Here is a 13,060-nt window from a genome sequence, read left to right as displayed (position 1 = left end):
CAGGGTGAGGGAAGTCTGGGAGTCCCTGCTTAGACTGCTGCCCCCGCGACCCGGCCCCGGATAAGCGGAAGAAAATGGATGGATGGATGGATTTAAAGCAACTTCAGCTGACCAAAGTGCTTAACATAAAAGTAAAAAAAAACAAATATACAGATAACATGATGCATAGGAAAAGTACAATAAAACACCAAGATATCATTAATATAAAACATTAGGATATAGGATCTTAAAACTTGTAGCAGTTTCTGAAATTGTGAGCAATTGCAATATCACAGATATTGATGCGCCTATAAGGAGTGTACAGATATATAGAAATGAAACTGTGAAAGCCTCTCTTCATTGAGATTACTTACCATAGGGCTGTCAAAACGTACTGATACTCAGATATCAATCAATAAAAATATTTATTTGAGCAAGTATACTTGTCTAAAAATAAGACCTGAGCTTTCTACAATACTTTTAGAATGATCATGATATTAAAAACATGTTTTGTGACAACACTGCATTCCACTGTCATGTAATGCCTCAACATCCTGTTCTTCACAATTACAACCAAATCTGTCATTGAAATTCTGTGTTGACCTGGGTTTAGTGGCAAATCTGGATTGATTTGTCATAAAAATAAAAACAAAATCTGACCACATCTCATCAGATTAGCCCCACTTTTGATGAACTGTGTGACAGGATGTTCTGTGATGTAACACTGCTGTGCCTAATGTATAGGGGAAAGTTGTAAAAATGTTCCATGTTTTTTTTGTTTTTTACCTGCAATTTAGACTGAATTAATCAAAGTATAATCTAATTAAAGTTTTCAAAATATAAATGATTGGACTAGTGAGGCTGCAGTTATGTAGGAGACATGTTCTATAAACATCCTGTTATCCCTGGGTCTTGCTGCTGTAGAAGATGCTGGCCCTGCATTTCAACAATTTAATTTTGCATTTAAGGTTAAGGTACTTGTCCCTGTTGGAAAGTTTGCCTTCTGAATTTGACCCACTGCAACCCATTAAATGAGTTACTCCTCCTTATGTGTTATTACCTTATGTATTCAGAGCATCCAAATTATTCCCCTCAATGAGTTTTTAATTACTTTTAACAACTCTGTAAGGAACACTTCTTGGTTGTTGAGTAAATAGTCATGCAAATGTTTTAAAACTGCAACTCTCAATGTGGTTTTATCTTCCAGCAACAACAAATATCTGACAACCACATCTCATTTGTTCAGCTCCACTTTTCACAGCAAAGCTTCAGTCCATAGATAAACTGTAACCTTATGAATTGGTTTTCTGCTGTATTGCAATTTTGCTGTGTTGCGCCAAAGCTAAGAGTTTATTATTGGGTCTAAACCTGACTTTTGAAACGGGCAATGCAGTTGTTTTGCTAAAATCAAACTCATTTTTCATTATTACTTCAGATAAACACAGGCTCTTATTGCAGCGTTGGAGTTTTCGACTTTGAATTGCCTTTGCTCTGCACTGGTGTATTTTTATTTTATTTTTTTTTTATGTTTCACAGACTGTTGTCGTGGAAACTGAGGTGTCTTTATGTAGGCTCTTGGCAACATGAACACTATTTGACAGTGTGGCAATGCAGCGATGGTGAAAGCGTTGCCTACACACTGTCAGCCGTCACAGATATTGACAGGTGGGTGGAGTGGGATGATCCATAGTAGATTATGGGGCTCAAACTGGTTTCGGCAGGAGGCTGGGTTCATTATGAAAGATGGAAGAAGAAGCAGGCTACTTTCGGTATTTGTCCTCTCTGTGCTGCGTTTTATCCAATATTGTTTTAATATTCAGCTATGAAATGTCTATTTAAGTAGATCAGTGGTAGGGATGGGACCTGAAACAATATGGTTCATCGTGATAAAAAGGGTAGACGAGTTCATGGGACATTTTATATTATCGGGAATGTGCAGAGCGAATCTACTTCATGATGATCTGTTTTTTTAGAGCACTCTTTTCAAGTACAATACTATAACTGTTTAAATATGGAACCTATTCAAAATATTATAATTATCCATATCCATAATATTTTTAAATTATCAGCAACTTTAATAATTATGATATAATTGTTAATCTCAATTATTTTAGGCCATGATAATTGACACCAAATTTCAATATTGTCCCTTGTCTACCCTGTGGCTCCAATGGCAAATTGGCCTGAATGCTTCTCTTTAGTAGTTCTACTGTAGGGACAAAGATGGACACTATGCAGGCATGTTGGGTAAATTGTATGCAGAATGACAGATTCACGCATCAGGCCAAAACAAGCTGGTTTAAAGGATTTTGGTTCTGGTTGGGTAACTGTCGTATTTCAAATGGATATCACTCTGATGAGAATAGGAGGAGTGCTTGTTGGCTCAGTCTTTGCCTCATAAGAGGAAGCTCTGGACTTGATGGGAACTTTGTGTGCAGAGTTGCATGTTCTCCTTATATTTGTGTCAGTTTCCTGTGAGCGCTCAAGTTTACTCCACTACCAAAAACGTGGGTCAGATATAGTTGCTAACCATATCTAATCTGCCATCTGCTTCACTTTCTATTGGAAAAATGTCACCCCTCTATGTAACTACTCCTACCATATTAATCCACTGTACATGATCCTGATATTTTTGTTTCGCTCTTTTGTCAAGATATGATATGAACATTAATAACAGACAAATCTGGTCCCTTCTTTCCCAAGGTCGCTCCCACTAGCATTGGCAACTGGTTTGATTGACTTGATTGATTGATTGTTAAGCGCCCGCCCCCTGTCAAACGAGGGGTGCAGGGGTGTCACCTTCAATGGCCGCGGTCCAGATTGACTCTTTGGTTGCTATGATACTCGCCGTTGGAATTCCAAATATGGAACTCGGCTCCAAATTGGCTGCTGTAACTGCCAGCCTCATTTGACTTCATTTGGCTGGAGCCCAACACTGTGGGTAATGTCACACTCACTATAGTTGAATGACAATTATTAAAAGTAGAATTTTCAAGAAATTAGTATTAAAGGTTCTCTCTTTGTTTGTGTCAGTTTCTTCTGGTTTACCCCACTACCAAAAACGTGGGTCGGGCCTGTAGTTGCTAACGGCACACACGTCAAGACTTGCCTATTTGATTGTGTGTGACTTCTGATAAAGTGTTTTACTTTTGTTGTTGCAATTCAGCCTGTGTACTTTTTATGTAGTCCTGAGTTGTTCTTAAAACTATTTAGTATATGATTTCATTCAGGGATGTTCAAGGGCAAAAAAGGTTTTCTGGGTTTTATTATTGGGCCTTATGTCTTATGGTTCTATTGACTGCAGGTTTTTTTTTATAACTTCCTAGACCAGTGCCCTATAGCTGCATGTTGGTTTGTGGCCAATATAAGAAATGAGAATAAAATCAATAAAAAATATGAAATAGAACTATAAGCTTCATAGCACTGTGTGCCCAGAATGTGAATGTGTTGCTAAAATGCCAATGAAAATCTCTTGAGTTCTGTGGACCTTTTGCTTTCATTAGATGTAAAGAAACATCTCTGCTGGAATCAAGGGACTTTTATGCCTAAATTGTAAATTACATAGCAGCTGCTGGCACTCTTGCATGTGGGAACCATTCACCCATTCACATGTAGTATCCAAGGTTGCTCGTGAATCTCCCACTCACCCACCAGACCAAAAGATATACAACATTTATGCCGCAATTGCATAGATTTAACCTCATTTGACACTAAAACCAAAGTTAAAAAAAAAGCTTGCAACGCACCATCTGTCTCCCTGTGTACATTATAGAGGAATATATAAGTAAAAATACATTCTCACACTTTTTATAAGTCCATAAGACATGTGTGGGTTGTTTTGTGTGAAAATCGCAGTTTGAATCGACCCCCCTGCCACTTGCAATCACACATGAATATTTATGACTCAGTAACTGGTCAAATTAGTTCTTGTTGGTCTGGAACTATTGCCAAATAAGCTGCTATGTTTAAGTTGCCCTGCCTTGCTACAACAGCAAGTTAATCAGAGGACATGGAGGACGACTAATTGTGCACTTCATTACATGTTAGCTGCATTAGTGCTAGAGTAGAAGCCACAATCAGACACACTGCGTTATAGGCACATAAGTACTGGAAAGCTTGACATAATTAGGAGTTTGAAGTGTTCAGGTGATGCGAATAGGGCAGTGAATATAGCTAGCTTGCAGTCATTATCCTCCCCATTGCTTTTTTTATCGCACACATAGGAGCAATTGCATAGGCATTTTGAATAGGCATTACTGATAGGCTTAGTTTGATATGGCTCATAATGAGGACTGTGTTGAAGAAAAAGGTGAGGTAATCCAATGCATGGTTTATATTGGCCTATAAAAGTAATTTGAATTTAACTCTCCGACCCCCCCTTGCTCTGTCCATTTGATCAGCTGGACTTGGTTTTTACAGCATGTTCCAAGGTGATGCTAACAGCGCAGTGGCTTTCGCGGTGCCAGAATCGTCCTCCACAAAACGCGATGAGTCATTTATTTGAGTTGAAAAGTGCTTTCATGAGTTCACTGTGAGTGCAGATAGAGCTGTCTGTGATGTGAAGTTTAACTCAGGTCTCTGGAGTGTAATGTAAAGTGTAATGAAGCAGTCAAAGTGTAGAGTATGTTCTTTAGTATTGGCAAGGTATGACTGTTATGAATTTCATTTCTCTATGTGGACCTTAAATACCTTAGCCATAACCTTTTTGAGAGATTATATTTATATTATTGGAGACTTGTAGTCTAACTTTTTGACTTCAGGACTCACATGGACTTAACTAGGGCTGTCACTACTGATTATTTTACTCATCATCTAGAAATAGAAATAGCCTATAACCGTCCCCTGATTAGTCCCTTTTTTATAACAAACCTTTTGACAGATTAAGGTCGGATATGTTGACTCTAGACCTTCTCTTGACAAAGAATAATTATATTCTTATCTAGAATTATAAATATTTTCCTTGTCAATTTTGATTTAATAACTACTATGTTGTTTTAAAACCTCTTTTCCCATTGCACTGAGTGTGAAGAGTGTTTGTAGTGCTGCACTGTTTATAATATATATGTGTGTGTGTGTGTGTGTGTATATATATAATATATATATGTGTGTGCATATATATATATATATATATGTATATGTGTGTGTATCTTTAAAGCTAGTTCATGCTATATTTTGACTGGTCATCTGTTATATTTTAGCTTGTCTAAATACCTCAGGTTGAAGTATTTTTAGATTTACTCACTTGACTCCTTGTCCCTAGTTCTTCACTTGCGCATCTCACATTCCCACTTTGGTGAGATTACTTGAAGATGCTTGCGATAATCCATGCCCAAATATGGTCATTCCCTATGCATCCTTTCTAAGCCTTTCCCCCTTTTTTTTTTGTCTTGCAGGCCTATGAACTTTCAACCCTGACAGGAACTCAGGTGCTTCTGCTTGTGGCCAGTGAAACGGGCCATGTGTACACATTTGCCACTCGTAAACTGCAGCCCATGATCACCAGTGAGACAGGGAAGGCCCTGATCCAAACATGTCTGAACTCTCCGGACTCCCCTCCACGGTCGGACCCCTCCACTGACCAGAGGATGAGCGCCACAGGGTTTGAGGAGACAGACCTGACCTACCAGGTGTCCGAGGCCGAGGGCATGGGAGAGACTAAGGTAAACTGCATGCGGATTATATGTAGTGGGATCAGGTTTACAATAGGGCTTATCATTTTGATTTAGATTGCGGTTAGATTTGTGTTTTATATTTTAATAATAGGATTCTGTTCAAAGTTCACATTTTTAAATGCATCCAGAAAAATTGACAAAAAGACTGAAATATGAACTGATGAAATAATACAAGAATCACGTTTCAGAACATGCTGGGTTAGTAGTTAATTATGCAGAATAAGGTAGTATTTTTTGTTTGTGGAGTAAATTATGATACTAGTGCAGTGATCATATAAATGAATCCCAATTGTGTACCTTTTGTGGTAAAAGGTAATGCTTTGCCTAGAATGTGCTACAGTTCAGCATTAAACTTGTCTTGATGCAGTGAAGCAGGTGATACCACAAGGTAAAGTTACAGGTCAGATCTGCAGAAAGATCTTTTGACACATTTCAGAACTATATTCCTTGGTTTATTTAGCATTACCATTTCCTCATCCTGTTCAGTGAATTACATTTTGATTTTGGAATAGGTTTTACCCATAGATTGTATAAACAAGTGGACTAAGGGAATGTGACGTCACCCACAGCCAATGAATCCTAGCAACCAAGGAAACGATCCAGATTGAGGTTGCTGAAGCCCCTTCCGCCCGCACCACTGGTTTAGCAGGGAGCTAACGCTTAGCAATGCTATCAATCAAACCTGTTTCTAAAGCTAGCGGGACATTGGGGAAAGAAGGCGCATGATTTGTCTGTTATTAATGTTCATAACTTGATTTATGGACAAAATGGTCAGATAAAAATGGGATCATGTAGATTAATACAAACATTTAAGACCAAAATGACGAGTGTGATGGCAGCAGTTAAGGAGAGGGGCAGTTTCAGAGGGGCAGAGTCACTGGAGCCGGAAGCATGTCCATGCTCACTTCCTATTTGTGTATATATATATATACATACACATACACACACACACATATACAGTCTGTGGTTTAACCCCAGATACCTTCCCTCACACCCATCTCTGGTATTGGCTCTAAGAACTTAGACAAAAAAATGAATGATATGAGTAAAATTCATCCACCTTTTTCAAAGTACAGACCAAGGGACTGTTCTTTGCCATTGTCTGACACTGGCTAATGCTTGGATCCTGTCTTATGTACAGTAATCAGTAGTCTGAATCACAACAAATGTAGGACAACTGAATCATTGCCCTTCTGTTACAAATGCTCTCTGCTCACAATTGTACTGGAGCATTAATTGAAATCTCAGTACACCCAGGCCTCAGATGCACTCTTCAGACCCCATACTACAAATTAAACAAACCTCATATTTCATTCTGTGTGGCGCTCTGCTGCAGCTGGGTCACTCCGACACGATTGGGCTCATTGCGTTTGACTCCCCGAGCTCATCTCAAGCCTCTTGCCCTGACTCACTGTCTCGTCTCCAATGGAAACATGACTTCAGCTGAGAATCAGACCAATACAAATATGAAGCAGTTCAGATTTGTTCACAGTGACGAGATAGCGGGAGGTATAGTCAGTAAATCCAATACAAGAGTAGCTCTGGAAAATGATATAATATTGAACTTTTGCCTGACGATGGAAGTAAACGTACACTATGCAACTTTTCTGGTTTCAGGAAAACCTTTGGTAATGCTTTGCCTAGAATGTTCCACAGTATGGCATTTAACTTGCATACCTCCATAGAGGAAAACAGGTGATGCCAGTAGAGCTACAGGTCAGATCTGTGGAGAGATGACCCCATTGACAGCAAGAATGCAAGTTTTCCAAGGTATTTTGAGTGATAAAATACTTGCAGTTGAATACATGAAATATGCATGGGTTTCAGACAGACAATTCCTGAGGACTTTGTGAGGGCCCGGTGAGGACCTTTCCCCATTCAAAAGATGTATAATATTTTACTATGACCAGAGGACGGTTGCCATAGCTTGAAACCAATGAATAGATGCCATACTGTGGAACAATCCAGGCAAAACAATAACGTCTCCATGTAGAATAGAAAAATTATATGCCGCACATTGAAGGAAATCAAAATACATTTGGGCTGTTGGTTCAGTTGTTCATGTTTTGTAGTAGTAAAGTTAATCAACCTTTTGTACTTTTAATTGATAAGTTGATTATGTATAATTAGGCAAATTAAACCATTATCTGTTTATTTAAGGAGATCCCCATTAGACTCAACAAGTGCAAAGACTACTCCTCCTGGGGTCCACACTAAAAAAAAACCATTGCATATTGACAGTTTCTAGTTTTAAAATAATTCTGATAAGCATTAACAATGGCTGCAGTGAGACAGCTATAGTCTGTTTAGTGATACAGGTAGTTACATGGTTGATAAAATGGTGAGAATAGTGTTGTTGTAAAGTGATAGTGTTTGGAGATGCTATAGGCAACCGTCTTCTTTTTACCAGCACTCAAATGTCAGTTGTAAAATCAGGTAGTGGGTTTTAATTGAAGACAAGCTTCGGTTCAAAGATGGACAGAGGTGGAGATAAGACAGAGTATTATTCCAGTTCAGTGAAGGGAGCCATCTCTGCATGACCTTTGAACTCTGATTCAGGAAAAGCTCGTAACCTCCCCTCAGATAAATCACTGCAGGTCTGGGTTTTGTTAGGACGAGAAACACACGCTTGGGACAGTAGTGTTTACATTAGATTTAAGAGAAGGTGCTGCTATTCTGGTCAAAACTGAGATATTCACAAGAGGGAAACTGCACACCACACAGCCAAAAAGTCTATTTAAACATTCTTTTTTATTTTGTATTAAAAATAAAGCAAAAGAAAAATAAAATCTGTTAACTGGACAAAATGTTGTAGGACTGAAGACGTTTCACTGCTCATTCAAGCCACTTCTTCAGTTCTTCACTTCTGCAACGTTTGTCCAGTTGTGACAGATTTTATTTTTCTTTTGGTATGGATCAGACCTGGACAACTGAGGGATTGCACAGATATTAAAACAATTTCAACATTAGGTTCCTAAATGAGTCAGAATTGTAGGTACAATTTATTTAAAGCCTGAATTGATTCACATGATTTACTACATTGACTGTGTGGATCTTTCAATTAAATAGACTCAAGCTGATCTTTGGCCATTTGCTGTGTGTTCTGTGTAGGAGGTGATTTAACATTGGGAAGAGTGATAACATGATGATTTTTCTTAACTCAGTTTCTGGCTGCTACTCCCAGACCAGCAGTCCACTCCTCTGCTTCTTTTCTGAAACTACCAGCTAATTACTTGTTCAACCCAAATGCCCTTTTGATGATAAAGTACATTTGGACATTTGGCTTTGGACTGAGAATTGAGTTAGTCTTTTAAAAGAAAAAAGAAAGCATTTGTAGCCTTATTTTCAGAGTTCTTTTTGAATTGTCATTTTAGCTTAATATTTCTAAAGATCTCGTGTTTGCACAAATCTAATTCTTTTTGGACAATAAGCGAAATTGTATCTTATTGGTCAAATTGTATTGTTTTTTTGTTTGAGGATACTGCAGCTTAAAGCCTCACCTCATTTTATCCATTTTTTTTTTTGTTTTGTTTTTATTGCACTGAAAAATGTAGAAAAACATGCCTCCTTACTGTGAGTGTGCTTGCATCTCCACAAACCTATTTGCTAAAATGCTTTTCCTTTGGCTAATAATCCACAATAAGGCATAAAATCCATCTGTCCATGGAGAATGTTCCAAAGTACGGTTTTAACTTTCTATTTCTGTGGAATCATGCAGGTGATGTTCCACCCCTAAAAAGTTACAAGGTTTTGCTTTAAACCCCTTGGCTTTTGCTCATTGCTTTTATTTCTTTGTAATGGCTCTGTAATCCAGATTTTAACTGTTGCACTTATGAGACTTGCATACATAAAATAATCAAACCATTTTAAACTGTAGTCATACCCTGCGTGCCCTCTCCAGTGTCTCCTCCTGCCCTCCTCGTTCACACGCTGTTACTGTAAATGCTCCCATAAGCCCCTGAGCCTCAGCCTGGACTCTGAAGCGATAACTTCATCATCGACACACTCTCCGCTGTCCACACCTTTTGCTTTAATCACGCGCGTCTTTATATCCAGATCTCTGCTTTCTGTTTACCAGCCTTACGGACCCCTCTTTGAAGACCCCCATACTTCGTCAAGGATGGGAGATCAGCATGTTAAGCCACTCTTCTGCCCGCTTTGCTCATTGATAAAATTTAGATTCGGCCTCTGTTTCCATATATGGTATTGTTTCCCTGGCTGTTCGCTTGGCTGAGGGCCCCTTACATTCCTTATAAGCTGCAGCTGGAGTCCTGTGATTTTTTTTTTTTTAACCTCTCTCTCTCCCCTCTCCTCCCCCCTCTCATTTGGTGATATAGAGGACGTATGGATAGATACCCACGGGTGGAAACATTGAGGGTCTGCTTTGTACTGCGTGATGGCTTTTTTAGTCCCTGGTGTTGACCTTTCGACCTCTTCCCTGAGTGCAGTGTGGGAGCCAGTGGTAAAGTGACTAAAGTAGCCATAAACTTGACCAAGACTTTCGGCAAGTGCCTACCAACGTTCAGGCCATAAAAGGTTAGCTACAGTAAGGAGGGTTACGACTAAGTGTGGTTCTATTTCACCCCGGATGACCGCCAGAGGCAGTGCTTCAAGCACTGGATGGTCATTCTTGTGCAGATCCGACGCAGGATGATTATCCACTGCTTGAAGCGCACCACCTCTGGTGGTCAGCAGCGATGAAATGGAACCATAATTACATTTATATTGGGAGTTGGCCAGTTGGGTGAAAAAAATTTAAGTAATTATGACTTACTAAGCTGTCATCTTAAAAAAAGTGAATCACAAGAAGTTAATTACATAAAACAACAGTCTTCTAGGTACATGTGAATGAATGTAAAAATAAGACCAATTCATAGGACAGAACAATTATTTCAGAAAAAAGTATATGCATCTGTCATTTTTGTTTTAATAGATTATACAGGTTTACACACATGTTTGCTGTATATTTTCATCAATAAGTTGAACAAGAAAATCTAAACTCTAATATATATTAATTTCCAAAACATATTTCAACTTTCACCTGCAATGATGATTCTGAGCAAATTTAATAGCACAGATGACATGGTAATTGAGAGTGCAAAATGGCCTTAAAATTAGACATATTGCATTTCTAATTGACCATATAATTCCACAGTACAGTATTCATGATTACTGATACGAAGACTAGACTGAGTAATTTAAATTTACCAAACATATTGTTAAAATATCCTCAAGTTTTTCTATCATAGCCTCATGTTGAACCCTGATAGTAAACAGTCTTTCTTGCCCTAGCAGCTCTCCTGTTTGGATTTGACAGGTGGATGGAGAGTTATCATCAGATCTGCTTGTACGTCTTCACACGACTGTAGTGTCTGGACAGTATTCAGAGAGGAGTACATCATCAGGACTAGTCTAAACATCTCCTGGTTTCACTGTGGGGGAGTGAAGGACATTTGTAAAAGGAGGAGTAGGAAGTAGGACATGATGCCGCAGAATAGACATGGGTTTTAACTTCCTGTTATATGTAGCATTCTGAGGACTTTTTCCAATTCAGAAGATGTAATATTTTGTTTTAAAATGGATAGGCTTTTGAAAAACTGGCTGTACTACTTATAGGTTTATTATTTTGTGTCTATTGGATTGTAAAGATGGAAATATTTTCTGGTCTCAAAAAATTACACAAAAGGTTGAAAAGTTAAATCTTAAATCTCTCACTTAGTTTACTTGTACAATTAAATGCAAAACACAGTTGTTCTTTGGTAGGCTTTATTTGCCAGGACATAAAAATGTGGTTAGTGGATGAAGCGTGGGGAGAAACATTCAGCAAATTGTTTAAGCTGGGAATTCACCTCACAATTCAGTATGATGCTATTCCCCTTGGCCACAGTGATCCAAAGTGCATATATATTTGCTATTATTGGAGACTTTTAACTATACTTTTTGCACTGGATTTTATTTTTAACAATATAAATGTCCTGACATACATTCTGGAATTGTATGTTTTCATGAGTCTATCCAGTTTTCCATCACTGGAGACTTGTGTTGTTGTCTGGTAAAAGTACTGTTGGCGTGAGCTGTCTTTTCTTGTAGAGAAAGCGTCTGTTTACTTTCTTTTGAGGCTGTGGTCTTGAGGGGGATCTATTAAGTGAATATATTGTCCAAAAATATCATAAGAAATATAACTCAACATTATACCTCCATCTGTTTTGGTAATGGGAGCCAGAAGCAAAACCATGACCAAAGCTGAACCCAGGATTTCAATTAGTTTTGTAAAATTGTACTGCTGTAGAGAACAAGGGTAGTCTTGAGTTTTAAAGGTGCGCTGTGTGACTTTTCTGGATCTGCTGGATCTAAGGGTCTGCTCCCATTAACTTTGCACAGCAAGATTCTCATGATATTAGTGAGTTCACAAACTCACGAGAATCCATCTTGCGTGCCCTTGCTGGTGTGATGGGGCCCGACGGGTGGTTGGCGCGCCAGTCACAGAGTAACATTGAGGTTTGTGCGGAAGCCAAAGGCAAAGCACTCAAGTGAACCAAAACAAACTTGGCGATACAGAAGTACTTCAGCCTATTTTAGCATCAATATGGACCATTTTGTTTGTGATAAACGTGCAGAAGGGAAACACTTGCATTTGTGGACAGGGAAGATGTTGGTGCTTTTCTCTCAACTGGATGTAACAAAAGTTTGATTTCTTTCATCTTGTTCTACTGTTGTGACGCATCGACCAATCAGATTCAAATAATCGCCATGACGTTCTGCATTGTCGGATTGCTTTCAGTGAGAGCCATCCCAGATTGAATTGAGTTGTACACATCATCAGAGTGACACACGTATCAATCCAATTGTAACTTGGATTGCTTTTATTTTGCATTTATTCATTCTCAGTTTTTTTTTTTTTTTGTTACTCAATACCATGAAAAACATGCAGTTTTATAGCGAAGGGCTTGCCTGCAAAACAATATTTGAGAACGTTTCAGGTAAAGCAACGAGATCTCAAATAAACATGGTGGCAGACCACCTGCCATTAGTTACATAGTGCACTTTTTAACTAGAAATCTGTAGAAATTAATATAATGTTTACCGTAATAGACAAATGTCTTTAATTTTACCTTTTGGTTTGGGGAAATTCAGTGATCATCAGTTGAAAGACAGTATTTCAAAGATTTTTTTTTTCCTTTTCAATGTTTTTCTGTCTACAGCTGCTGTTATAGTTATATTAATAGATGTGTCTACACACTACAGATGTTTTTATGCTTTTTGGATTATTTTAAGATGTCTGACAAATTCCCACAGCCCATGTATCTATGAAGGGCTGAGGTTAGCTATGATTTCTCAGTATGACAGCCTCTCCCCCTCTCTTCCCCCTTCCTCTCTCATATATTGGCTGTTAGAGCTACTGTTAAGTT

The 13,060-nt window shown here is 38.4% G+C and overlaps 1 protein-coding gene across 4 annotated transcripts in view; it reads left to right on the top strand.

Annotated features, from left to right (window-relative positions):
* srfb (serum response factor b) overlaps nucleotides 1-13,060 on the top strand; it is a 46,436-nt gene that overhangs the window by 6,809 nt on the left and 26,567 nt on the right. For all 4 annotated transcript variants that reach the window (XM_033979201.2, XM_033979203.2, XM_033979204.2 and 1 more), the window contains exon 2: nucleotides 5,373-5,639. In XM_033979201.2, coding sequence (XP_033835092.1) covers nucleotides 5,373-5,639 — 267 coding nt within the window. The remainder of the gene's footprint in view (nucleotides 1-5,372; nucleotides 5,640-13,060) is intronic.

The sequence above is a fragment of the Periophthalmus magnuspinnatus genome, chromosome 15, assembly GCF_009829125.3.
Source record: "Periophthalmus magnuspinnatus isolate fPerMag1 chromosome 15, fPerMag1.2.pri, whole genome shotgun sequence".
In the NCBI taxonomy this organism is placed as follows: Eukaryota; Metazoa; Chordata; class Actinopteri; order Gobiiformes; family Gobiidae; genus Periophthalmus; species Periophthalmus magnuspinnatus.
The sequence above is the reverse complement of the archived record's forward strand: the minus strand, read 5'-3'. Positions and strand labels throughout refer to the sequence as shown.